Source organism: Tiliqua scincoides, chromosome 1 (assembly GCF_035046505.1).
Source record: "Tiliqua scincoides isolate rTilSci1 chromosome 1, rTilSci1.hap2, whole genome shotgun sequence".
In the NCBI taxonomy this organism is placed as follows: domain Eukaryota; kingdom Metazoa; phylum Chordata; class Lepidosauria; order Squamata; family Scincidae; genus Tiliqua; species Tiliqua scincoides.
In genome coordinates, this window is record NC_089821.1 from 234,773,782 (window position 1) to 234,801,035 (window position 27,254).

Here is a 27,254-nt window from a genome sequence, read left to right on the forward strand (position 1 = left end):
AGTCCTATGCTAAGCCTCTGAGCATGGGATCATCAGAGCTGTAGTATCCCTGGCAGGTTCTTATACACTGGGGTTGGTGCAGGATGATTGACTGCCAAATGTTGGAAAGTGGGCAGGGCAGGGGGTGGCAGGAAGTGCAATTTTCTGCCATTGTTCCTTTCCCCCTTGTTCCTTATAGAGTTACATCTACCTACACAATAATAATAATAATAATAATAATAATAATAATAATAATAATAATAATAATAATAAAACAACTTTATTTCTATCCCGCCCTTCTCCCCAAAGGGACCCAGGGCGGCTAACAACATATAAAACAGATTAAAACATAATTTCACAAACAGATAAAAACACATTAGCAGAACCCATAAAAATAGTAGTCAGATAAAAGTCAGAATAAAAGAGCATAAAACAGCAGTACTTAGAGGAATCAAGCCTGTAAAAAGCAACTAAAAGATGTATAAAAGATGTTAAAAAGGCCATGAAGTCAGAAGGCTTGATTAAACAACAAGGTCTTCAGGCCTCGCCGAAAAGTCTCCAGAGAGGGAGCCATTCTCAAGTCAAGGGGAAGGGAGTTCCACAACGTTGGTGCCACTACTGAGAAGGCCCTATTTCTTGCCGCCGCCCCACGTACCTCCTTAGGCGGTGGCACTTGTAAAAAGGCCTTCTCTGATGACCTGAGAGGACGAGCCGGATTGTACGGGAGTAGGCGATCTCTAAGATAGCCTGGCCCAGAGCAGTATAGGGCTTTAAAGGTCAAAACCAGCACCTTGAATTGGGCCCGGAAACGAATGGGCAGCCAATGTAGCCCCCGGAGAAGCGGACTGACAGAGTCAAACCGCCTAGCTCCAGTAACCACACGGGCCGCCGCATTCTGCACTAGTTGCAGTTTCCGAACCGTCTTCAGGGGCAGCCCCACATAAAGCGCGTTACAATAATCTAACCTCGATGTCACCGTAGCATGGATCACCGTGGCCAGGTCTGCACGATCCAAGTACGGACGCAGCTGGCGCACCAGCCGAAGCTGAGTAAAGGCCCCCCTAGCCACAGCCGCCACCTGGGAATCCAGGAGCAGCTGCGAGTCCAGGTGGACCCCCAAGCTGCGGACCTGCTCCTTCAGAGGGAGTGCAACCCCATTCAGAGCAAGCCGATAATCCAGCACCTGCATCGAGGATTTCCGAACCAGGAGAGCCTCTGTCTTGTCCGGATTTAATTTCAGCTTGTTAGCCCCCATCCAGATCCTCACTGCTTCCAGACAGCGCTCCAGGCCCTCAAACGCCACCCTGGAGTCTGGAGGAAAGGAGAGCTAAAGCTGGGTGTCATCAGCGTATTGATGACACCCCACTCCAAACCCCCGGATGACCTCTCCCAGCGGTTTCATGTAGATATTAAATAGCATGGGGGACAGAATTGAACCCTGCGGCACCCCGCACTTCAAGGGCCAGGGTGTTGAACAGGCATCCCCCAGCACCACCATCTGGGACCAACCTTCCAAGTAGGAGCGGAACCACCGCAAAACAGTGCCTCCAACTCCCAGCTCGGCCAATCGGCCCAGAAGGATACCATGGTCGATGGTATCGAAAGCCACTGAGAGGTCCCCCTGTCCAGTCCCCGGTGTTCTGTCTGGTATCTGATCAGGGATTAGGATACATGTTGAGTCCTCCTTGGCCCTCTGACATCCTTCCCCTGTCAAGCCCTAATCACCTCCCTGTTTTGGCCTCTTCACTGGAGGAGTTGCCCTGTGTCCGAGGTAAGAGCCCAATCCTATCCAACTTTCCAATATGGGTTCAGCTGCAATGCAGCCCCAAGGTAAGGGAACAAATGTTCCCATACCTTCAGGAGGCCTCTGTGACTGCTGCCCCACCACAAGATGCAGTGCATGCCCCATTGGCACAGCTGCACCAGCACTGCAAAATTGGATAGGATTGGACCCTCAGTTGGTACAGCCTTCTTCTGGCCATATGCTGGTGTCTGTTCTGCATCCAGCAGCAGGTCGGCTTTTACACTGGCAGGGCTGTCATTGCATCAGTGTATATGGAGATACACTGGCATGCCTTGAGAATAGAATTGGGCCACAGCTACCCCTGGAAGTCCTCAAAAACATTTTCCTGCCCACTGTGCTATAAAAAACTTCAGCACTGCACACAGAAGAAATTCAAGAATGTATGGTATGTTTGGAGTTCTTTATGGCTGTAACATTTAAGGTAGTGGTTCCCAGATTTTTTCAAGAGGTGGCTCCTTTGACCCATGGAGCCATTGGCTGCAGCTCTCCATTAGGGCTACAATTCAATAGGGTGGCAGGTTTTTTGCAAGGATTCTGTGGCTCCCCTGGTTGGTTTCCATGGCTCCTGAGGGTGCCACAGCTCACAGTTCAGCAATCACTGATTTAGGGTGCAATCCTAACCAGCTTTCCAGCACTGGCATAGCTGTGCCAGTGGGGCATGTGCTGCATCCTGCAGTTGGGGGGGGGCAGGCACAGAGGCCTCCTCAAGGTAAGGCAATGTTTGTTCCCTTACCTCAGAGTTGCAATGCCCTTACCTCGGCGCTAGAAAGTTGGTTAGGTTTGTGCCCTCAATGTGTTAGGAATAACACTTAAGATTCATATAATGCTTTCTGGGTATACAAAGTGGTTCATATACAATACCTCCGAGAACACTGCTTCTTATAACACTTGTTATAGAATTCTTTGTCTTGGGTGTAATTTTTACAGTGCATAAAAAAGGAAAAGGTTAAAATAATAAAATAATTCAGAAGTTCAGTGCAGAAAAGTACAGCTGTCTGTGCTGGGCTTTCTGCCAATGGAAGCTCTGCATTGTAGCTAGCACTGTGCAAATGAGACTTGTATTCTGGCTAGCATGGAACCACTTGCTTTCTATCAGGACATGCTTTGAAAGAGGAAACAGCAGGCAAGGCAATCTATGCCAGATGCCTTCTTCAAGAAGAGGACTGTAGTTTCCAAAGATGAGTCACAATTTGGCTCATGCCCCTGGGAGTAGCTCTGCTTATCATCTTCCCATGTAGGAGAAGATACAACAGCAGTGGTCAATTACATAACAGGCTCTGACCTAATGCACTGGTGAGTACAGTGAATATATGGTATCTACATAGAATTATCTCCTCTAGCACTGTTTTCCAAAGCATTCTGTTTACGCGGCACATAGCCATAATGCTATAGGTAGGAGGTGCAACAGTATCTTGATGTAGTCAACAACAACCTTGTAAGATAAGAAAGTATTCTTATTCCCATGTTTGCAGCTGGAGATCTGAAAGGAAGAGGCTTGATCTTAGGCCACCTAGATATGAGGTGATATTCAAACCCAGGAATTAAACACTTGTTCTGTTAACCACTATGAAACAGTGTGTCTCTCGTTTCACAATCATTTATTCCACAGTCATGATACATCTCTCCTTTTTCCACCCTTATCTCTCCCCCACATCTTCCCAATACAGCAGCTCTGAAGTAGATTAGTAATATCAACCATTCCAAAAGGGATTAAAGAGCCCAGTACTTTTCAGCAACACTTTATTGAAAACTTGAAGCAAACCAACACAGATATAAAGGACTATTTAAGGGATGGTGGAGAAGGTAGGAAAAAATCTCCATGCCATTCTAAAGGCATAGCATCCATCCAGGAGTAAAAAGCATGCCAGGTTTGCCACTTGCTAGAATACTGGTTCACTACTATGGTTTGTTGCAATGAGAGAATGAGAATGTGCTAGGGTAGTTTCTTCAACCAATGGGGTTACAAAACCTCAGTTGTGGGGTTGCGGCAACTTACAGGAATGAAATAGGTTGAAGTCCACTGGACAAGAGCACCACCAGGTTAAAGGGAAGGAATCTGGTGTACTCCTTCAAATACCAGGAGATTGTGTCCCAGTCCTGCTCAGAATCTTAGCAATTGTGCTAAATAGCTTTCACTGACGCTAGGCTTCATAGTAACTTTTTCTGCTTTCTCTAATAAGAATTTTTTGTTACAATGAACAATGCTGGGAGGGTGGAATGGGGGCAGGGATGGGCAAAGAGGGTCCCGGCTGTGGGGGGGGGGGGAGAACAAACGGTGGGTCCCCAGTCTCAGCTTTATTTATTTACTGGGGTCGTGGCATGAAAAAGGTTGAAGACCACTGTGCTAGTGTGAACCTTGGGCTCAGGGAGGACTTTTAAAGCTTCTGGTTGTGATCTGTAACAAATTACAAATTTCCCATTTTGGCCAAATATAGAGAACCAATTTGTGAAAACAATTGTTAACAAACCTGGCTGTGATCAAACCATGGTGGGAGGCATCAGATCTCCTACCTACGCATGGGATGGGGAGGAAGTATGGGCTGCCCGAGCCTAAGGTTTCCTGCAGTTCATTCTTATAACAACAAACCAAGTTTTGTCATTTTGTCTGAATGCAGTCGGTATGTTGTACCAGTCATGCTAAAACAGACTATTCTGTATACTGTTTGGACAACAAAATGTTAAGGATCAGGTCATATGTGTCTGTCTTGTCATGTAGATCAGTACTTGCAGTCTCTTATCACACACACACAGGGACTGGGAAGTTATGAAGAAGTCCCACTGAAATGAATAGGATCTGTGTTTATTTGAGTGGAGCATGAAGGTATCATGATGTTCCATTTTTCCATTCTGCAGCTGCTTTGGAGTCACTGTTAAACTAAGCCTGCAAGCCTAAGCTAATTTACTATGGAGTAAATCCCATTAAAGTAGAATAAAGTAAAACTTACTTCTGAGTAAGTTAAGTCAAACTTTATTTGCTAAAAACCACTTATTGCAAACATGGGAAGAAAATTAAAATTACTTTTAATACATTCAAATGATCAAGTACCACATTAAAAAAAGAACAAGATGTTACATTTTATCATTAATGTTCCCAGTTGCACCACATTGTGAGACAAATGTATGTCTAATTCTTTGGGCTACTGTACTAAGGCAAATGTGCCCATCTGATAAGAAATGTATGATTTTTCTTGGGATAATATAAGAATATAATATTGTGAAAAAAAATTCCTTCAGAACCTTTTTCCCTAAGAGATGACTAAAAACAGCAATGAAACACATAGGAATGTGTTCAAGTGAAACACCTGACCACAACTTGGTCCTGTGGGAATGAATCCTGAGGAGCAATAATGACATAACAAAATCAAAGTTCCTTGGGGCTCATTCCCAAACCATAAGAATATAAGAACAGCCCCACTGGATCAGGCCATAGGCCCATCTAGTCCAGCTTCCTGAATCTCACAACAGCCCACCAAATGCCCCAGGGAGCACACCTAATATCACGAGACCTGCATCCTGGTGCCCTCCCTTACATCTGACATAGCCCATTTCTAAAATCAGGAGGTTGCACATACATATCATGGCTTGCAACCCGTAATGGATTTTTCCTCTAGAAACTTGTCCAATCCCCTTTTGAAGGCATCCATGTCAGATGCCATCACATCCTGTGGCAAGGAGTTCCACAGACCAACCACATGCTGAGTAAAGAAATATTTTCTTTTGTCTGTCCTAACTCTCCCAACACTCAATTTTAGTGGATGTCCCCTGGTTCTGGTGTTATGTGAGAGTGTATAGAGCATCTTTCTATCCACGTTATCCTTCCCATGCATAATTTTGTAAGTCTCAATCATGTCCCCCCTCGGGCGTCTCTTTTCTAGGCTGAAGAGCCCCAAACGCCGTAGCCTTTCCTCATAAGGAAGGTGCCAGCGCCCAGCAATCATCTTAGTTGCCCTCTTTTGCACCTTTTCCATTTCCACTATATCCTTTTAGAGATGCGGCGACCAGAACTGGACACAATACTCCAAGTGTGGCCTTGCCATAGATTTGTACAACGGCATTATAATATTACCTGTTTTGTTCTCAATACCTTTTCTAATGGGCAGGAGGACTGGTCTAGAGGGTAGAACCTCCATTAGCCCAAAGATAACATCAGAAGGTCGCCAGTTCGAGGACACTGGCAGCTCCCTGAACGGCTGAGAATGGCAAGACCTTGAAGCAGCTGACAAGCCAAGCTGAGTGATTCCACCTGCTCTTGGTGTGAGCAAGAAGTGTCTTGGCTGCCCTCCATGTGAGAGATGGAGCTTCTTGTCAGCCTGCGTGGGAGAACCAGATGCCAGAAGTGAGATCAAACCAGGAAGATCCATCCTGAAATGTTGTTGGTTCTTGAAAGAGAGAACCTCTATGATTGTAAAAATCCCCTTGAGGGATTTAGAAATGCCAGCCTATGTAAACTGCCTTGAATAAAGTCAGAGGAGTAATCTGATGACCAGAAAGGCATTATATAAATACCTTATTATTATTATTATTATTATTATTATATTATTCTCCCCGAAGGGACTCAAGGCGGCTTACAACATATTAAAAACAATTTAAAAACAAATAAAAACATATTAACACATACTAAAAACAGCAGTCAGAGTAAAAAAAATAGGTAAAAAGAGCATAGAGCAGCAGCAAGTCATAAAAGAATCAGGCCTGTAAAAAATATTAAAAAATGTTAAAAAGATGTTAAAAGGCCAAGAACTCAGAAGGCCTGTTTAAACAGAAGGGTCTTCAGGCCTTGCCGAAAGGTCTCAAGAGAGGGAGCCATTCTTAAGTCAAGGGGAAGGGAGTTCCATAGCGTTGGTGCCACTACTGAGAAGGCCCTATTTCTTGCAGCCGCCCCACGTACCTCCCTAGGCTGCGGCACTTGTAAAAAGGCCTTCTCTGATGACCTGAGAGGGCGAGCCGGATTGTACGGGAGCAGGCGATCTCTAAGATACCCTGGTCCAGAGCAGTATAGGGCTTTAAAGGTCAATACCAGCACCTTGAATTAGGCCCGGAAACGAATGGGCAGCCAGTGCAGCCGCTGGAGAAGCGGACTGACAGAGTCGAACTGCCTACCTCCAGTAACCACACGGGCCGCTGCATTCTGCACTAGTTGCAGTTTCCGAACCGTCTTCAAGGGCAGCCCCACATAGAGCGTGTTACAGTAATCTAATCTCGATGTCACCGAGGCATGGATCACCGTGGCCAGGTCTGCACGATCCAAGTACGGCCGCAGCTGGTGCACCAGCCGAAGCTGAGCAGAGGCCCCCCTTGCCACAGCCGCCACCTGGGAATCCAGGAGCAGCTGCAAGTCCAGGTGGACCCCCAAGCTGCGGACCTGCTCCTTCAGAGGGAGTGCAACCCCATTCAGCACAAGCCGATAGTCCAGCACCTGCATCGAGGATTTCCGAACCAGGAGAGCCTCTGTCTTGTCCGGATTTAATTTCAGCTTGTTAGCCCCCATCCGGATCCTCACTGCCTCCAGACAGCGCTCCAGGTCCTCAACCGCCACCCTGGAGTCTGGAGGAAAGGAGAGATAGAGCTGGGTGTCATCAGCATATTGATGGCACCCCACTCCAAACCCCCGGATGACCTCTCCCAGCGGTTTCATGTAGATGTTAAATAGCATGGGGGACAGAATTGAGCCCTGTGGCACCCCGCATCTCAAGGGTCAGGGTGTTGAACAGGCATCCCCCAGCACCACCATCTGGGACCGACCCTCCAAGTAGGAGCGGAACCACCGCAAAACAGTGCCTCCAGCTCCCAACTCGGCCAATCGGCCCAGAAGGATACCATGGTCGATGGTATCGAAAGCCGCTGAGAGGTCCAGCAGGACCAACAGGGACGCACTCCCCCTGTCCAGTCCCCGGCGTAGGTCATCCACCAAGGCGACCAAGGCGGTTTCTGTCCCAAAGCCCGGCCTGAAGCCAGATTGAAAAGGATCCAGATAATCCGCTTCATCCAAGACCCTCTGGAGTTGGGCCGCCACCACCCGCTCAATTACCTTGCCCAGAAACGGGATGTTGGAGACTGGCCGGTAGTTATCCAACACAGTGGAATCCAGGGAGGGCTTCTTCAGGAGGGGGCGAACCACCGCCTGTTTCAAAGCGAGTGGTAACGTCCCCTCCATCAAGGAAGAGTTGACCACCCTCCCTGTCCACTCAGCCAGCCCACCCCGGGCAGCTCTTATCAACCAAGCTGGGCAAGGGTCGAGCAGGCAGGCAGATGGCCTCACACTCCAAAGGAGTCTGTCCACATCCTCAGGCTGTACAAGCTGAAAAGAATCCCACAACAGAGGACAAGCAGTTGCCAAGGGGACATCGTCAGACACTGTCAATGTGGCATCCAAGTTGTGACGAATACGATCGATTTTATCTGCAAAATGTTGCGCAAACACGTCACAGCGGCTGACCGTGTATTCCTCCTGGTCTACTGGGGGGGGCCTGATGGAGGAGGCCCTGCACCACATGGAACAGCTCTGCCGGACGGTTGTCAGCAGACGCAATGGTAGCAGAGAAGAACGATCTCTTCGCTGCTACCACCGCCACGGAATAGGCTCTGTAATGAGCTCTACTCCATGTCCGATCGGATTCATCCCGAGTTTTCTGCCACCGTCGCTCTAGACGCCTGCCCTGCCGCTTCATCCTTCGCAGCTCCTCAGTGAACCAAGGAGCCGCTCCAAGTCTGCGACGTGGCAGAGGTCGCTCCGGAGCAATCTCATCCACTGCCCTGGTCATTTCCCCATTCCAGAGGTCAACCAGGGCCTCAGATGAGACGCCAGTCTTGGCAGTGGGGAAATCCCCCAGAGCCCTCAGGAAACCTTTAGGATCCATTAGCCTCCGGGGGCGGACCATAGAAAACGGTCCCCCGCCTCTGCGGAGGTAGGAAGTTGCAACAAGCCTAAACCTTACCAGGAAGTGATCTGTCCATGTGTTATTGGGTGTTAATGATCCCAAGCATAGAATTGGCCTTCTTTACTGCCGCCACACATTGGGTCGACACTTTCATTGAGCTGTCCACCACCACCCCAAGATCTCTCTCCTGATCTGTCACAGACAGCTCAAAACCCATCAGCCTATATGTGAAGTTTTGATTTTTTGCCCCAATGTGCATGACTTTACACTTACTGACATTGAAGCGCATCTGCCATTTTGCTGCCCATTCTGCCAGTTTGGAGAGATCCTTCTGGAGCTCCTCACAATCACTACTGGTCTTCACCACTCAGAAAAGTTTGGTGTCGTCCGCAAATTTAGCCACTTCTCTGCTCAACCCTGTCTCCAGGTCATTTATGAAGAGGTTGAAGAGCACCGGTCCCAGGACAGATCCTTGGGGCACACCACTTTTCACCTCTCTCCATTGTGAAAATTGCTCATTGACACCCACTCTCTGTTTCCTGGTCTTCAACCAGGTCTCAATCCAGGAGAGGACCTGCCCTCTAATTCCCTGACTGTGGAGTTTTTCAGTAGCCTTTGGTGAGGGACCATGTTGAACGCCTTCTGAAAGTCCAGATATATAATGTCCATGAGTTCTCCCGCCTGTTGACCTTTTCAAAGAATTCTAAAAGGTTTGTGAGGCAAGACTTACCCTTACAGAAGCCATGCTGGTTCTCCCTCAGCAAGGCCTGTTCGTCTATGTGTTTTGAGATTTTATCTTTGATGAGGCATTCCACCATCTTACCCGGTATGGATGTTAGGCTGACCGCCCTAGAATTTCCCGGGTCCCCCCTCTTTCCCTTTTTAAAGATCGGAGTGACATTTGCTATCCTCCAATCCTCTGGCACCGTGGCCGTTTTGAGGGACAAGTTGCATATTCTAGTCAAGAGATCAGCAACTTCATTCTTCAATTCCTTAATAACTCTTGGGTGGATGCCATCAGGGCCTGGTGACTTATTTATCTTTAATTTATCAATGAGGTCTGAAACATCTTCTCTTTTAACCTCTATCTGACATAATTCCTTGGTCAGGAGGGGCCTTTCGGGCAGCGGTATCTGCCCGAGGTGTTCTGTCGTGAAGACAGATGCAAAGAACTCATTCAATTTCTCTGCCATCTCTAAGTCTCCTTTTATTTCCTATAAGTATGAAGGAGCTCCAGTAACTGAGGGTCCAGGTAACAACATGTCACTGTTGGCAACCTTCAGTCTCGGAAGACTATGGTATCGCGCTCTGAATGGTGGTTCTGGAACAGCGTCTAGTGTGGCTGAAAAGACCGATTCTGGAGAGACAATCCCTTCCACACTGGGAGCAAGTGTAACAACATGTGTACATCACACAAGGCTGATCAGGAGATTTAAGTACTGTCTAAACCCACACTATGAGGATAAAATTGAGGTGGGGGGAGGAATTATATATTTGATCTCCTTGGAAGAGGGGACACAAATGTAATGCATAATACCTTGATTCACCCAATGATGGGAGAGCATCTTTTAGGATGCCCAATACATATTTTGAGAAAATTTTTAACACTTGTTAGACTGTGTAATACTGTGCAAAGCACTGGGGGGGGGGGCTCTTGAAAAGTGTTCCCCCCACAAAGTGTGTGTCTGTGTACCTCTCAACCAAGCTCCATGTAAAGCTTTTTCTGGAAGCTTTTTTAAGGAAGGTGCCCCAGCCCCGAAATCATCTTAGTCGCTCTCTTTTGCACCTTTTCCATTTCCATTATGTCTTTTTTGAGATGCGGCGACCAGAACTGGACACAATACTCCAGGTGTGGCCTTACCATAGATTTGTACAACGGCATTATAACACTAGCCGATTTGTTCTCAATACACTTCCTAATGATCCCAAGCATAGAATTGGCCGTCTTCACTGCCGCCGCACATTGGGTCGACACTTTCATTGAGCAGTCCACCACCACCCCAAGATCTCTCTCCTGATCTGTCACAGACAGCTCAGAACCCGTCAGCCTATATCTAAAGTTTTGATTTTTTGCCCCAATGTGCATGACTTTACACTTACTGACACTGAAGCGCATCTGCCATTTTGCTGCCCATTCTGCCAGTCTGGAGAGATCCTTCTGGCGCTCCTCACAATCACTTCTGGTCTTCACCACTCAGAAAAGTTTGGTGTCGTCTGCAAACTTAGCCACTTCAACCCTGTCTCCAGGTCATTTATGAAGAGGTTGAAAAGCACCGGTCCCAGGACAGATCCTTGGGGCACACCGCTTTTCACCTCTCTCCATTGTGAAAATTGCCCATTGACACCCACTCTCTGCTTCCTGGACTCCAACCAGTTCTCAAGCCATGAGAGGACCTGTCCTCTAATTCCCTGACTGTGGAGTTTTTTCAGTAGCCTTTGATGAGGGACTGTGTCAAACGCCTTCTGAAAGTCCAGATATATAATGTCCACGGGTTCTCCCACATCCACATGCCTGTTGACCTTTTCAAAGAATTCTATAAGTTTCGTGAGGCAAGACTTAACTTTACAGAAGCCATGCTGACTCTCCCTCAGCAAGGCCTGTTCGTCTATGTGTTTTGAGATCCTATCTTTGATGAGGCATTCCACCATCTTACCCGGTATGGATGTTAGGCTGGCCGGCCTATAGTTTCCCAGGTCCCCCCTCTTTCCCTTTTTAAAAATAGGCGTGACATTTGCTATCCTCCAATCCTCTGGCACTGTGGCCATTTTGAGGGACAAGTTGCATACCTTAGTCAAGAGATCTGCAACTTCATTCTTCAATTCCTTAATAACTCTTGGGTGGATGCCATCAGGACCTGGTGACTTATTGATCTTTAATTTATCAATGAGGTCTGAAACATTTTCTCTTTTAACCTCTATCTGACTTAACTCCTCGGTCAGGAGGGGCCGCTCGGGCAGCGGTATCTTCCCGAGGTCTTCTGCCGTGAAGACAGATGCAAGGAACTCATTTAATTTCTCTGCCATCTCTAAGTCTCCTTTTATCTCCCTTTCCCTCCCTCACCATCCAGAGGGCCAACCGCTTCTCTGGCGGGTTTCCTGCTTCTAACATATTTGAAGAAGCTTTTATTATTCCCCTTAATGTTGCTGGCCAGGCGTTCCTCATAGTCTCGCTTGGCCTCCCATATCACCTTCTTACATTTCTTTTGCCACAGTTTATGTTCCTTTTTATTCTCCTCATTAGGGAAAGACTTCCATTTATGGAAGGAAGCTTCCTTGCCCTTTACAGCCACTCTAACTTGGCTGGTTAGCCATGCGGGCACCCTCCTGGACTTAGTGGAACCCTTCTTTCTTTGCGGTATACACCTCTGCTGGGCCTCTATTACTGTTGTTTTAAGCAGCCTCCATGCACTCTGGAGAGATTAGACTCTTTTTACCCTCCCTTTCAACCTCCTTCTAACCAGCCTCCTCATTTGAGGGAAGTCCGCCCGTCGGAAGTCAAGGGTTTTTGTTAGAGATTTGCCTGGTATTCTTCCCCCAACGTGCATGTCAAAACGGATCGCAGCATGATCACTGTTCCCCAATGGCTCAGTAACGTTTACATCTCTAACCAGGTCCTGCGTACCGCACAATATTAAATCCAGAGTCACCTGTCCTCTGGTGGGCTCCGTGACTAGCTGCTCTAAGCCACAGTCATTTAGCACGTCAAGAAATCCGGTTTCCTTATCGTGACCAGAACACAAATTGACCCAGTCAATATGAGGATAATTGAAGTCCCCCGTGATTACAACCCTGTCCCTCCTTGTCACCTCCCTGATCTGTTTCCTCATTTCAAGGTCCCCATCAGATTTCTGGTCTGGAGGACGGTAGCACGTCCCCAGTATTACATCGCTGCACAAGCCTGGTAATTTAACCCACAGAGATTCTACGGTGGAGTCGGACCCACCTTCAATCTCTACTTTGCTGGATTCTATCCCTTCCTTAACATAAAGGGCCACCCTACCTCCAACACGCCCTTGCCTGTCCCTCCTGTAGAGGGAGGATAAGAAAGAATAAGGACCTGGCCATCTCTACATAACAATTGCTTTGGGCTTGAGTCCTCAGTTGAAGCAACTCATTGCTCAAGAAGGTATGCAAACACCCTTGCCTTGTCTTCCTGCTCCAAAACGTGACCACCAGCCTTGCCTGCCTTGGAGATTGTTGCTGCCCTTGACAGCACCCTACCCATCCTGCTGGGCCCTGACAGTGTTCTAGTGGACTGTTCCAGAAAACATTTTTGCAAGCCTACAAAACAGGAAGCCTGTTTTGGAGTTTCAATCAGTTGAGCAATGTATATTACAGACAATGTCGTAACAAACCCATTTCATTTCCTAAACACTGCCAAAAGAGTGTCATGGGATAAGTGTAAAAGTAATGTCAAAAAATAATTCTGAACAATTTAGTACCATTTGACAAGCCTCACATCTGTATGCCAAAGACCAGTTGATAAGCAAACAAAGAGCTTGCATGCAGATGGGCCAATGAGCTAAACAGTTTCTGGGCATGACTTCACATAAAGCGTACCTCCAAAGAGCCTCTAGCCTTTCGGCAATCACCCAAAGACAACACCTGAGAGGACAAGGATTAGGACAGAGCAGGTGGAAGTGCTGAGCTCTGGCTGGCCATTCTCTGTCTTCCCTGAATCTGGCTGGCCATTCTGTTTGTCTGGCTGGCCATTCTCTGTCTTCCCTGAGCATCCCATTTGAGGCCCCATCTGTCTCCAAGATTTTATCCCAGGAGTCAGCATTCCTTGGTTTTATGTTCATTATAGTATCTCTTCCCACACTGACCAATTTTTATTAAATTTGTCTTTAACACAGTTTAATTCACTGCATCCCATCTGAAGTGTTTGCCAAAATCATTTTCAATTTAATCTTAAGAAGCCAAGCACAAATGTCACATCTTTATATAGCATGTTTGTTACTGGCTTCATCCCCCAGAAGCCAATAAAAAGTAATTAGAGATATTTATCTTACTCTTGTCAACAGTGAAGTCTTGGTAACAAGACTTAAAACCATCTTTAATTACTTTTTACTGAAAACACACAACGCAATCCTGTACTTTGGAAACACCAGCATGGGATATGCTCACCAGCACGAGCAGCGTGCGATATGGTATGTGCTCTTGGAACGCAGGCATACCAACAGCTACAATGACAATCTCACCACAGGAGCCCCAGTTCTGCTTATGGATGTGCCACAGATACCTGCGCGATGGTGTACTGATGTACCACTGACACCAGCGCAAATGGGACGAAGACGTGGGAGGGATGTAGGTGGAACAAGGATGAGCCCACCATATCCTAAAACTCCTCCAGATGATAGATATGCCCCAAACACTGGCAAAATGCTACATTAACAGCAGAGCTGGTGTAGGAATTGAAAAACCCATAAGACCCAGTACCAGAATGTTTCAACCTGGTACCCCTCTCTGCCACACCCACTTTTCTACAGCAGAGCATAGGATACAGACTACATTTTACAGCCAATCACAGTGCACCGACCCCAGTACTAAAACTGCTGCCAAAGGAACCAGAACTCAGATGACAGAGTGCACAGAATGGAGCTCACATTCTCTGGTCTCGTGTCATGCATACTTGAAGCATATGCAAGGGAAACTTGGTGATGGGAACTACGGAGAAAGGGTACTCTACACGCACAGGGAACTCTTTGCACAAACAACCTGCTTCCCCTCACAATATGAATGTATTTGGTTAACATTTGTCTTCTCAGAATTCTTACTGCAGGGAGGACTTCATGCACAAACATCCAAGCAGAACTTCCACTCCACCATGAGAAGCAAGAACAACATGCCTCACACAGGTAAGCAAGGGAGGGAACTGCACACTGCAACATCTTACATCTTTACCCTGACCCCACCAAATACTAACCACTGCCTTGTCAAATGTGTATGGGCACAATCCTAAGCCACTTTCTAGCACCGACATAACGGCAATGCAGCTCCAAGGGAACAAACATTCTCTCACTTTGAGGAGGCCTCCGTGTCACCCAACTACAGGATGCAGCACATGTCCTACCAGCACAGCTATGACAGTGCTGGAAAGTTGGTTAGGATTTGGGCCTCTGTTGTCCAACCATCCCTTCCCTTCCCTTTGCAACACTGAATAGCACCAAGCGTCTGTGCTGTCTTGGTGAATGCCAGGGATGCCAACCATTGCTGCTGCTGGACAAATGCTCATCTGGAGCCCTTTTGTTTTTCAGGATTGCAGTATTGCCACACGGGGAAGAACAGTCATTTCTCATGGAGTTCCATTGTAACCTCCATCTAAAGAGGGGAAGATAATGCGCTCAGGCACCAAGCTCTCACCCTGAACACCGCACTGCTGCTTGTGTACCCAGGTAGCATTATTCTCCCTCGCACCCTGAATACCCACTCCAACTGAGAGGTCATATGTGGCTGATGGTGCATTCCATATCTTTCTGTGTTCCTCTTTGCTGTCCACAGGCAGTTCTCCAACAGGGGAACAGGGCCCCCCACATGGCTGGTCACGTAAATTACAAGGAAAGTTTGCAGCATGCCTGGCAGCAGTGACCAGTGGATACCAGCTATTCCTCTGTGGGGTCTGCCTGGCTCCTGTTGCTTTGATAACTCGATGACAGGCAGTGAACTAACTGGTGTGAAACCAAACCCCACCGACACCTGTTACTTAGCCATCTGCCAGTTAACTAGCAAAAGGATGGGAACTCTGCTAGGACAAGATGGTTGGCAACTCTGCTTGCATTTCTCTCTTTCAGATGTTGCTCCAGCATTGAGACTGTGCAATAAAAAGCTGGACACTTGTTAGCATGAAATCCTGGCTCCCCACCCCAATTGTTACCATGAAATCCCGGCTCCCCACCCCAATTTTTTCTCATCTCAGCTAGCCTGAGAGTAGTACTCTGGGTGGGCATCAGCCAGAGTTGGCCTCTCTACTCCCAGGACTCAGGGTCTGCAATATCCTCACACTCTTATTTTTTCAGCCACCAGGGGAGGGGGAAATCAAGAACCACCTGTTCACTGTTGCTATGATGTAAAAGGCAGATACATGTGGAGGGAGAAAGATGACAGCATAATGAATTATGCTAGGGTTATTGTTGGCAGGTGCAAGCAATGACACAAAGGCCACAGGGTATGCCACAGGGGCTTTGTCATACGAGCCCAATGATCGGCTCATGCAGTGCTCCCTCTGATTGGTCAATGTGCTATATGCTCCCAGCCAGGTGTGCTTGTTTGTAGTATGCAGGATGCTGTATTCTCCATGAGGTGCTCTTTGCATGTCTCCTGCTGTAGCTGGGTGGTTAGAGGGCAGCTTTGTGAATGGACCAGTACAGGTTCTAGGCTTGACCTGCCTGATCTCTTCTTTTGCCCCCACCATGGTTATTTCTAGCCACTTATACAAAAGGTGAAACTGCCAATGGTTATGTATTGGCCAGATACAAACCTTTCTCACCTGGCTCCCAGCTCAGGTCTCGCTGCAGTGGGATACTAGCACTATGGCTTGCCTGAGGACTGTTGCAGCTCCACTTGTGACTCAGATCAGTCCCTTCCCTGGCAAAAGGGTTCCTTCGAGTGGATGAACTCCCCCACAAGGACTCAAATCCTGATCAAAAAGAGACCTGGATATTTCATGTGGCTGTCTTCTTCCCAGGGAGCTCCCATCCTTTGTTCTGCAGTAGTCAAAAGGAATTTCTTGGAAGTCTGCATTTCCATGAATGGCATAAGGGAGCTTGAACTCTGAGATCCTAGTGGTTCTCTGTGTTAGATAATCAGCTCCTGCAAGAGGAGGTGCTGTGGCATACTTGTGCTATGTCAGAGGGCAACAACCCCTGGTTGGCAACAGTGACTGATGCTGCGTTACTCATTCTTGGGGTATGGAGCCTGCCACATGCACTTTAAAGTAAAATGCCATCATGATCTCCCATGTGGTGTGTTATTTGGGTGCAACTCTGAAGTAACTACCTTCAAAAAAGCACTTTCTATCTAAGAAATCCATCACACAACAACTAAACAAATTCTGACTCTTTCAGGCTTCACATGTACTTATAAGCATTTTGTCTTCCAAACTGTGGGCAAAGTAGACAGCATACATTCTATTACCTGCTAATTGGGTAAGAGGCACTTTTTCAAGTGGGTGCTCCTTTTTTTAGCAGGGGGAGAGTAACTGGCCCACCTCACCCCAGCACTGTCTGTTCTAGTGGCTGTCTGCTGGTGTTCTTTTTGCATCTTTTTAGATTGTGAGCCCTTTTGGGACAGGGAGCCATTTAGTTATTTGATTTTTCTCTGTAAACCGCTTTGTGAACTTTTAGTTGAAAAGCGGTATATAAATACTGTTAATAATGTTAATAATAATATGAAGTGTGAAGAGGAAAGGGAGAGAAAAAGGTGAAGGTGCTAGCTAACAAAACATGGATTAAAAAATAAACATCCTCATATGCAGGTCACAGTGTGGAAAAAGCAGCTTGATCTAGAACCTGCTAACTTACAGACATGCTCACTCTCGCTCTGTGAATGATGTTTGCATGGAGTTTGAAATTCTGCTATAATACAACCTTCAGAAATGTCTATAAGCCAGCAGCCTTAAGAGAAAAGAATCAGTCATTTATTAAAATGGAAAGGAGCCAAGGACCAAAAATACTCAATATTTCATTTGCTCAAAAGGTAGCATTTTGGATTTGCCAGTGCAATCCTGTGCATGTCTAACAAAGGCATATGCTCCACTGAATTCAATGAGACTTACTCCAGGTGACTGTCTACACAGGATTGCAGCCTTCTTCTCCCAGGCCTTTTAAATAGCTATTTAAATAACTAACTGCTGCTTTCCATTATTGTTTTATGGACTGAGATTTTATTGCCTTTTTGGAAACCACCCTGGAAACATTGTGGAGAGTGGCATAGGCACTCATAAAATAAATGTACAGAAAAATCCTTGGCATGTTCTACTCAGAAGTAAGTCCAAGTGAGTGCAATAGATTTATACTCAATAAGACTCTTAGGCTGCAATCCTAAGCATACTTGCTTGGGAGTAAGCCCCATTGACTATCATGGGAGTTACATCAGAGTAGACAGGAATAGGATTGGTCTCTCAGGGCACAATCCTAACCCCTTATGTCAGTGCTTTCCAGCAATGGCATAAGGGCAATGCAGCTCAGAGGGAAGGGAACAAACATTTCCTTACTTTGAGGAGGCCTCCATGAGTGACACCCAACTGCAGGATGCTGCACACAGCCTGTTGGCACTGCTATGCCAGTGCTTGAAAGTACTGGCATAAGGGGTTCAGATTGCACCCTCAGTGTCTCAAGACCCACAATTGCTGTCTAATAGTCCAATTCTATCCACACTTTCCTGGGAGTAAGCCCCATTGTCTCTAGTGCATGTAGACATGCACAGGATTGGGTTAGGATAGGCTGCAATCCCAACCACACTTTCCTGGGAGTAAGCTCAATTGACTCTAGTAGGTCTTACTTCTGAGCAGACAGGCATAGGATAGAGCTCTAAGACTCAGGGCACAATCCTAAACAGGTCTACTCAGAAGTAGGTCCTATTGTGTTCAATGGGACTTACGGTACTCCCAGGAAAGTGAGGTTAGGATTGCAGCCTCAGTCGTTCGTTTCTAATAGTCCAACTGACGGATCACAGTAACATTTACTCGGAAGCAAGTCCCACTGAGAGGAACAGAAGTTCCCCAGTAAGCGCGCTCAGCACAGCCACCTTCTAGCAGACCCTACAAAGAGTAGGATCTTGCTCTCAGGGAAGCAAGTCCCGAGGAGTTCCACAGGACCATCCTTAGTGCTTGCGTTGAGGCGCGCTACCTTCATCCCACACACTCGCTTGCTTGGGAGCCAGCCCCACGGAACACAGCGGGTGGGGCGCTACTCCCAACTAAAGCCGGCTGCAACGCACTCCACACCTGCCGGAGAGTGAGCCCACTTGCCTATCATGGGACTTACTTCTGAGTAGACACGCCGAGGCTTGGGCTGCAGGCACTCGCCTGTCCAGCCAGCCGGAGGGCGGGAGGCTTACCTGTGGAAGTAGTGCCCGCAGAACATGCAGCCCAGCAGCCGGCAGCCGAGCGAGGCGCAGCGCGGCGGGCTGCTCAGCGCCAGCAGCAGCGCGGGCACCAGCAGGGAGGGCAGCTCCTGCAGGAACCAGGCGCAGCGGGCGGGCAGGTGGGGGGCGCGCCGGCCCTCGGCGGCGGCGTCCTGCCGCTCCTGCTCGTGCTTGCCATAGCGCGAGGGCGAGTGGCCGTTCAGCCACAGCAGCAGCAGCCCCAGGGCCAGCAGCAGGGCGCTCAGCACCAGCACCAGGCTCGGCGCGCACTGCATGCTCCTGGAGGGGGCGCTGGGCGGCGGCGGGGCGAGCCCGCCATTAATAGAGCGGCCCGCCGCCCCCGCCTCCCCCCGTGCAGCGGCGGGTTGCATTGCACCTCCGCGCGCGGCAGGAGGGCGCGCCTGGGCAGCAGGTTGGCTCCTCCGCCTCGCCGCAGGCAGCGGCGTCCCTGGAGGGGGGGCAGAGCGCAGAGTTTGGCGGGGCCCCTCGGAGCAGTCCAGGCGGGGGGAGCAGAGCGAAGGCTCCCCGCAAGACTTCGTGCTTTGTCCCCTCTGGCTACGCCACCCCCCCTCCGCAGGGACGTCCCTCTGGCCCCCCAACCCGTCGGCGTGGTCCTCTGAGCCTGGGCCGAGGCTGCCCAGGGCTGGAGCCCCCGGGGAGAAGAAGCCCCCGCGGGAACTGGCCAGCCCTCGGGAGATTGCCCTGACTCTGAGTGCGGAGGTGGAAAGGAGTCTGCACGGAGTGGCCGTGCAGGGTATCCTAGTGGGGCCTACCCCCAGGAAAGTGTGGATAGGAGTGTAGCCTAACAGCCCCATCCCAGGCATGTCTACATGGAAGTAAGTCCCATTGTGTTCAATGGAGCTTACTCCCAGGTGCATAGGATTGTAGCCTAACTCAACTCAGGCTGTGTTAGGGCCCAGTCCTCTCTAACTTTCCAGTGGAGCCCTGAGATAAGGGAAGCAACCGTTACTTACCTGGGGGGGGGGCCTTCATGACTGCCCCCTACCACAGGATATAGTGTATGGGTGTGGGCACCGCTACACCAGCACTTGGAAACTTGGATAGGATTTGGCCCTTAGTCTGGTGCAACAATAATGCCAGCGCTAATAACCTGTAGCACTTACTGACAGACTTTTGTCCCACCTGTTCAACAGGCACCCACTGCATTTCGCCCATCCCATGACCACTTGGTTCCTTTGTCCACACAGGTCAGGACCCACCTGTAAAATAACCATTGCGCTTCCGTATTTTACAGGGCAATCCTGTGCATGTCCACTCTGGAGGAAAGTTCCATGGGATGTGTTCCCAGGTATATATGCACATGCCTGGGAGTAAGTCCTGTTGAACTAAGTGGGGCTTACTTTGGAGCAGAGGTGCCTAGGCTTGCACTGCATGCCATTAACTCAGCCTGGCTAAAGAGATTTGCTTTCTCTTTGCCATTACTGTTCTTGTGAATTAACACTGTGCTTTGTATAACAAGGTCACTGGTTGATCCTCCTTTTTCCAATTCCCCCCCCCCCCCCCATGTATATATTGTTACAAGATAAGGAAATGAGTTTTTGGAGTTCTTGTTTCAAAATCAGAATACTAAATACTCAACTCATTATCTTACATATTACAATTGCAGTTGGCCAGTTCTTATGTTATGCCAAAAATCCAGAAGGCTGGAATTCAGGCTGGTTAATGGCCCCCCTCCCCATGCAGGCCCTCAGGACCCTCTCAGGTGGATACTGTAATATCCTTAGTGATGATCAGGAAGAAAGATAGTTTGAGCTGTAAATGCTGGAAGAGCCTGAAGTGAGATTTGATCTGAGAGAGGCTGCCAAAGAAGAGAAGGAACTGATAGTTTGGAGCTTTAGGCATGCTTAGAAGACCAGTGTAGCTGATGCTGCTTGCAAGAGCATATGCTATCCAAAGCTCAAACCTGTATATTTGTCTATAAAACCAATGTTCTAATCCAGGGGTGCCCAAACCCTGGCCCTGGGGCCACTTGCAGCCCTCAAGGCCTCTTAATGTGGCCCTCAGGGAGCCCCCAGTCTCCAATGAACCTCTGGTCCTCCGGAGATTTGTTGGAGCCCACACTAGCCTGACGCAACTGCTCTCAGCATGACTGTTTGACCTCTAAAGCTGTTTGACTGTTTGACCTGTTCTAATCTAAAGCAATGTTCCCAAACAGGACCCACCAGTGTGTTGTGAGCCAATTTTGGGTGGGGTCACCAAAGGTTTTTGAAACATTTGAAAAAAAACCTTTGCAAGCACCCTTGTCTGGGTTGCAGAAGAAAATTGTTAGCTAGAATGCTAACTTATGGTATGAGGTTCATACCCTAAAATTAAAATGTCACATTTTCCAAATTTTGTCTAGTAAATGGTGACGGTCGTAGATCACTTGTGAACCCAATTTCAGCCTTTAGCACAGGACCCTAATTATTATTAATTAATAATTTATTATTTCTTTCCAGATTTTTTTGGACCCCGGCCCTGGGGCCACTTGCAGCCCTCAAGGCGGCCCAAGGCGGCCCTCAGGGAGCCCCCAGTCTCCAATGAGCCTCTAGCCCTCTGGAGACTTGCTGGAGCCCGCACTGGCCCATCACAACTGCTCTCAGCATGAGGGCAACTGTTTGACCTCTCACGTGAGCTGAGGGATGAGGTCTCCCCCCACTGCTTGCTGTTTCTGTGATGCAGTAGCGGCGGCAAAGGAAAGGCCAGCCTTGCTTTGTGCAAGGCCTTTTATAGGCCTTGAGCTATTGCAAGACCTTCCTTCATTCATATAAGTTCATCTTTAATATATTCATTTATGTAAACTTATGTAAATTTATTCTAGCAGTGTCACCCCAGCAGTGTCTGTTCTAGTGGCTGTCTGCTGGTATTCATTTGCATCTTTTTGGATTGTGAGCCCTTTTGGGACAGGGAGCCATTTAGTACGCTGTGGGCTACATCTGGCCCCTGGGCCGGGGTTTGGAGACCCCTGCTAAAAAGGCAGCTTGAACTCTGGTAAGGCTGTGCTCCTGGACCATCTCATCACATGGAAAAGTGGGGCATGAACACAGTGCATTCCTGCCTGCTGAGGATTTCACTTCATGCATTTGAAGAAGTGGACTGTGGTTCACAAATGTTACTTTTGACTTGGCAACCTTGGGGACTCTGAGGCTGCAATCCTATGCACATTTACTTGGCAGTGCATGAATAGCACTTCTGAGTAAACATGCTTCAGAGCGGGCTGCCTGGCCCAAATTTTCCTTCTGTGCCTGCTGCCTATGTGCCCTTTTGGATCCCCATGCCAGAATCCAAGTTGAAATCTTCGGCCCCCCAGAAAGGAACAGCCATCTCTTATGATTGAACTTCACCACTCCCATCCCACACATGTCTGCAGCAGTATTCCTTACTTTCTTAATGAATTTCTCCTTCCTAGTACTTAGATGAATTTCCCTGCCCAAACTTCCCTCTCTCAGCCCAGCTGGAGTGCAGGTGTGTTGACGCATGTCTCTCTGTTTCTTCCCTGTCTGTGGCACAGAGGAAACTGCCAGGTGCCATCACAGAACCACAAGGCTATCTACCTTGACAGGATAGCTTTCCAGTTTCAGAGAAAGCTGGACATTAGAGCAAAATATTAGAGTTCTGCCTTAGATGTTGAATGAAACAGAACTCCCTGGGGAATTTTGGTGTTTTCCCCTTTCCCCCCCAGTAAAAGTGGAAAATAAAAAGATGGTAAGGGAAACAGGTTTTCTCTCTTTGGGATACATAAATGTACTGACTGACTCATCAATGCCCAGCCCAAACCACATTTGGGAAGTATATTCCCTCCTTGATGTAAGGATCCATTAAGAAGGGAATTTCAGAAATTCAACCCCTAAGGGGGTGAAAAGAGCTACATAAAATGTGTTTTCACTGATTTCTCAATATCTCTTAGACCTGGTGAGATATTGACTTGATTTTTGCTTACAATGATAACCCATACAAATACTTAAAAACATAATTCAGAATTTTGCCCTAATCAATCCCTAAAGGAGCAAATCTAAATTCGGTGGTGAATTATAGAACCCTTCCCATTACTTAGGCGTGGCTGGCTTTTTTCCCTGTGCTACTGCCTGAGAGGCCTGTGGCCTACATGGGAACTGAGGCCAGGCCGGTGCTTTTAACCCTTTCAAAGTCAGTATGGCAAGGAGTAGTAACAGTAAAATAACAGAAGAATAAAAAAGAATTTTAGTGTTTACTCTGAACAGTAAAATGAAGTGTATTTCTGGCTCAGTGCGAAGTTCTGCTACCCCAAGATTTTGACAAGCCTTTTCCCCAAGAATTTGAGCTATCACCAACCCTGGCTCTTCTTATCGCTGTGATCCAGTGAGACAAGTTAGGGAGAGGCATTGACTTGAGAGTTGTGTGGTACAGCTGAGCTTCCCTTACAGGAGGCAAGTTCTCTTGACTGTAGTGAAGCATGAGTGTCACATTAGTCTTGCATAAAAGCTTACCTAGTCCTGCCTGTTACACTGAGACTGAAAGATACCTACATGACAACTTTCATGCATTTGCTCAGAGGCTGGTGTGTAACAGGCATAAAGAGGAATGAGGCAATGTGCAACCTGCCAGAGATCTTTCCAGGTTCAACAGGGCAAAGCCTAAGTGGGAGAAAGGGCTCCTGTATAGAGATAATTATAATGTTTTAAAATGGTGCACTGAAACCAGCTTTTTAAGATACCTGGGTCTTCCCTCATAAAGGAACTAGAAAGAGGGGTTTGGCAAGAATTTTGTTACCCTGTCCTACTTATATATATGATCACAATCATGCTTTCTTTGAAATATCAGTGAATCCAGTGGAATTTACTCTCTTGGGAATGAGTGTGGGAGGACTTTACTATGCACACTGAATTGGGAATAAGTCCCATTGACCTCTGTTACAGGAAAATTGTCCCTTTAATTTCATTGAAATGTCCTTCCAAACTCATTCGGTTAGGATCACATTTTAAATTAAAATGTACATAGCACTTTGTAATGTAAACAATGCCTTGTTAATTCTCACTCTACTGTCATGACCTGGCATCCATCCCCCTTGACTAATCAGGGATTGAATTTGGGATTAAATTTGGTTTTCTCAGGAATCAACTCACTGGATAGGAATTCAAACTGATGACTCCAGGTTCACAGCTTAATGGAGCTCTATCACATTTGATTGGTACTCTACTGGCCAGAGACAATATAATTATAATATTCCTGATGCTCATGATGGTTAAACAAAGCATTGCCCCATTTAGTTTTCCTAAAGACAGGATTGTTGTGCACAGTTAAATGGAGGGAAGCCTGAGTCCGTATGCACAGGTTTGAACTACGCATAGCTGAGCTACCTGAGAAGCTGCAAAATGTATTTATTTTAACAGATTTATGTTCCACCTTTCTCTATTATTCATGGTGCCTCACAACAAAAATAAACTCTAATAAACATGACAATAAGAATCATAAAAATAAAAAACCAACAGAACACACCATCAGGGATAATATCTGAAGCAACCCAGAGAGTAGGAATTCCCTACCCCACTCATACAGTGAAAAATAATCATGAAGGTCAACTGAAACAAGCACAGTATGTCTTTAGCCTTCTCTGTAAAAGCAAGGGGTTTGGGCAAAATAAACCTGCAGAGGAAATTCCACAGGGCAGCAGCCGTTATTGAGGAAATCATATTGTGTGCCCCAAACGACACCTCTGATAGTTATGGGACATACAAAATGACCTCCTGAGAAGATCTTAGGGTAGTTTGTTAGACTCCTATGGAGGAAGCCAGTCCATCAGGTATCTTGGTCCCAAGCTGTTTAGGACTTCAAGGGTTATAACCAACACCTTCAATCATGCCTGGAAGCAAACTGGTAACCAGTGGAATAACCAAGGTGTAACATGACAGTAATATCTTGCCCCTGCTAGTACGTGACTATATTCTGCACCAATTGAAGCTTCTAAAGGGCAGTCCCATGTAAAGCATGTTACATTAATCCAATGGTGAGTTTATTAAGGCATAGATAATTAAAACTAGGTCTGATTGAGACAAGAATGGGTGCAGCAGGTGCAGCAACTGAAGCTGAGGAAAAGTACCTTGAGCCATAGCCATCACCAAGCTCAGAAGTGCTTCCAAGCCGCAAACCTGATCTTTCAAAGGGAGTGGAATTCCCATCCAGAACAATATCTGGTGAGCACACTATCACTGAATCAGCAGTCCTGACCAGAAATGCTTTCCTATGCCCAGATTTAATTTGAACTTTTTTTTATCCACATCCAGTTCTTCACCATCTCAAGATTCCGACTGAAGGTATCTGCAGCTTCCCCAGCTGAAGATGCCAAAGAGATGTCAAGTTGGGTGCTCATCCACATAATGATGATCCCCCACACCGTACCCCTAGATGAGCTCTCTGGGAAGGATGATGACTCTGGGAAGCAGAAGGGAGGCCAGAGGTGTGAAGGGAAGTAGCCAGCCTAGACCCAGCTGTACTGGGGGATGCACAAAAGGCAGAATCTAAATGGACCCAGAACCCATCTCTGACTGGGACCTAGGAACCATAGTAAGCCAGCAGGTGATGTGGAACCTCAGATACCCCTGAAGACCCTGCCCAGCACTCCTCTATAGGTGAAGAGCCTCCACCAAAGCCCATCAGCACAGTTCCCCAAAGGAGTGGGGGAGGAAGAATGAAGTTAACCTGGAGAGGAGAAATAACACCTTTTCTGGTTTTTGCCCATTTTGATGAATAAAAGACTGAAAGCACCTTCAGTGGTACGTTCTTAATTTTCCACAACTCTTTGGAGATGGAACTCCACTCTTTGGAGGAGGAGGAGGCAGAGATGATGACACTGTCCCAACCAGGCAATCCAGAAGGATTCCATTATCAGTGGTTGTGAATGCTGCTGAGAAGTCCAGCAGAATCAACAAGGATCTCCTCCTGACTAATTCCCAGTGTAGATCATCCACCAAAGCTGTTTCAGTTTCAAAACCAGGCTGAAAGCCGGATTGACCTGGGTCAAGCTTTTTAGTCTCACCAAAAAACATCTGGAGCTGCATTGTTAAAACACACTTGAGTGCCTTGTTCAAGAGTAGAAGAGACTGACCAGTAATTATCCAATATGGGTGGGATCTAAGGACAATTTCATAACACCCGACAGAGGTAATAAGTCCACTTGAAACAACTTTGCCGGGTGACATTCTGCAGATGCAATAGTGGCAGGGGAGTATACCTTTTTTGTCTTCAACAATGGCATGGAGTAGTCCAAAAAATGGGCTCTAGCCCCTGTTTGGTCTTGGCATAAGTTTTTCACCACCATTGCTTGCCTTGCCAACTGCCTCATTGCCAGCAGCTCCTCAGAAAAACCAAAGAACCAACATGTTGACAGGACTGCAGTTAGGAAGAGGATGCTTGGGAGCAATCATGTCACTGCCCTGGATGTGGTTCTTGCAAGTCTCCATTCCAGAGGTGTTGACAGGACTGCCAGTGATGGCAACAGGAAAATCTCCCAGAAACCTATTGCGCCATGGACTGTTATTTCACACAGTACATTGGGGGCCTGAATATTTGCCTTCTCTCTATCAAAACCATTTGGGACATACAATTCTTGTAAGCCCTGGGAAAGAGCTAGCTTCTCCTGGATACGATGGCTTTGTGAGCACATGGATGCATTATGTGAGTCTGCTGATCATGTCACTTGGCTTTTAGTTTTTCCCCACATTTTCAGTTCTTTTTGATCTGTCCAAATTAGCTCTATAAATCTGAGAACTCATTAAGAAAAAATCTTACTTTGCACCATTGTCATAACGTTGAATGGTTGGCTCATATTTTTGAATATTTTGGACTGGAAAAAAGTGTGTGTTTTTTAAAAAAAAACTTAAACAGCTTGCTGTACTAGCAGTCTTCTTCCTTTTTGAATTGATTATGTGCATCTAGAGTTCATATTGATCCCAAAGCTGGGTTAAAAATTGCATTTTTCCAGCAACAATGTATTGATGAAAAACTAATAATCCCGCAAAGAAGCACTTTCTTTATGGAAAACATTTGAATGTCATACAGTTGCAGATCAGCTGTGCATTTATGAATTGATCATTTGAAAGCTACACTGTTATGTCTAGAAAGACAAGTGATTTTGTTCTAGGAATGCTTGTCGAAAGTGATCAAAATAACCTTTTAACCTATTTTGGAACTGAAATTTAATGTGGACAACAACATAAAATCAGAGTACTTACAACTTGCATAATTTGGATTTAATTTCAAAATTCAAACTTCAGAATTGAAATCTGACATCAAAACTTTGACTGTTCCCCCCCCCCCGAAAACATTTGAGCTTCAAACTATGTCTAGAGATGTGCTTGCAATTTGTCCAGAAGATTTTTGAAAAGAACTTTTTTTGCAGGGGGGATGTCAAATTCATTTCTTTTCCACATTTCCTTCTGTCAGTCTGAAGATGCAACTTCTGCCTAATGAAGTGTCCTGTAAAATCTGCAAGTCTGCCAAGCCTCACACTAACTGAGGAATAAAATATAATAAAA

General features: G+C 47.0%; 1 protein-coding gene across 1 annotated transcript in view; it reads right to left on the reverse strand.

Annotated features, from left to right (window-relative positions):
* SRD5A2 (steroid 5 alpha-reductase 2) overlaps positions 1 to 19,019 on the reverse strand; it is a 49,782-nt gene extending 30,763 nt beyond the window's left edge. Inside the window, exon 1 of the mRNA XM_066611512.1 lies at positions 18,718 to 19,019. Within this exon, the coding sequence (XP_066467609.1) occupies positions 18,718 to 19,019 (302 nt within the window). The remainder of the gene's footprint in view (positions 1 to 18,717) is intronic.
* Positions 19,020 to 27,254: the final 8,235 nt, after the last annotated feature.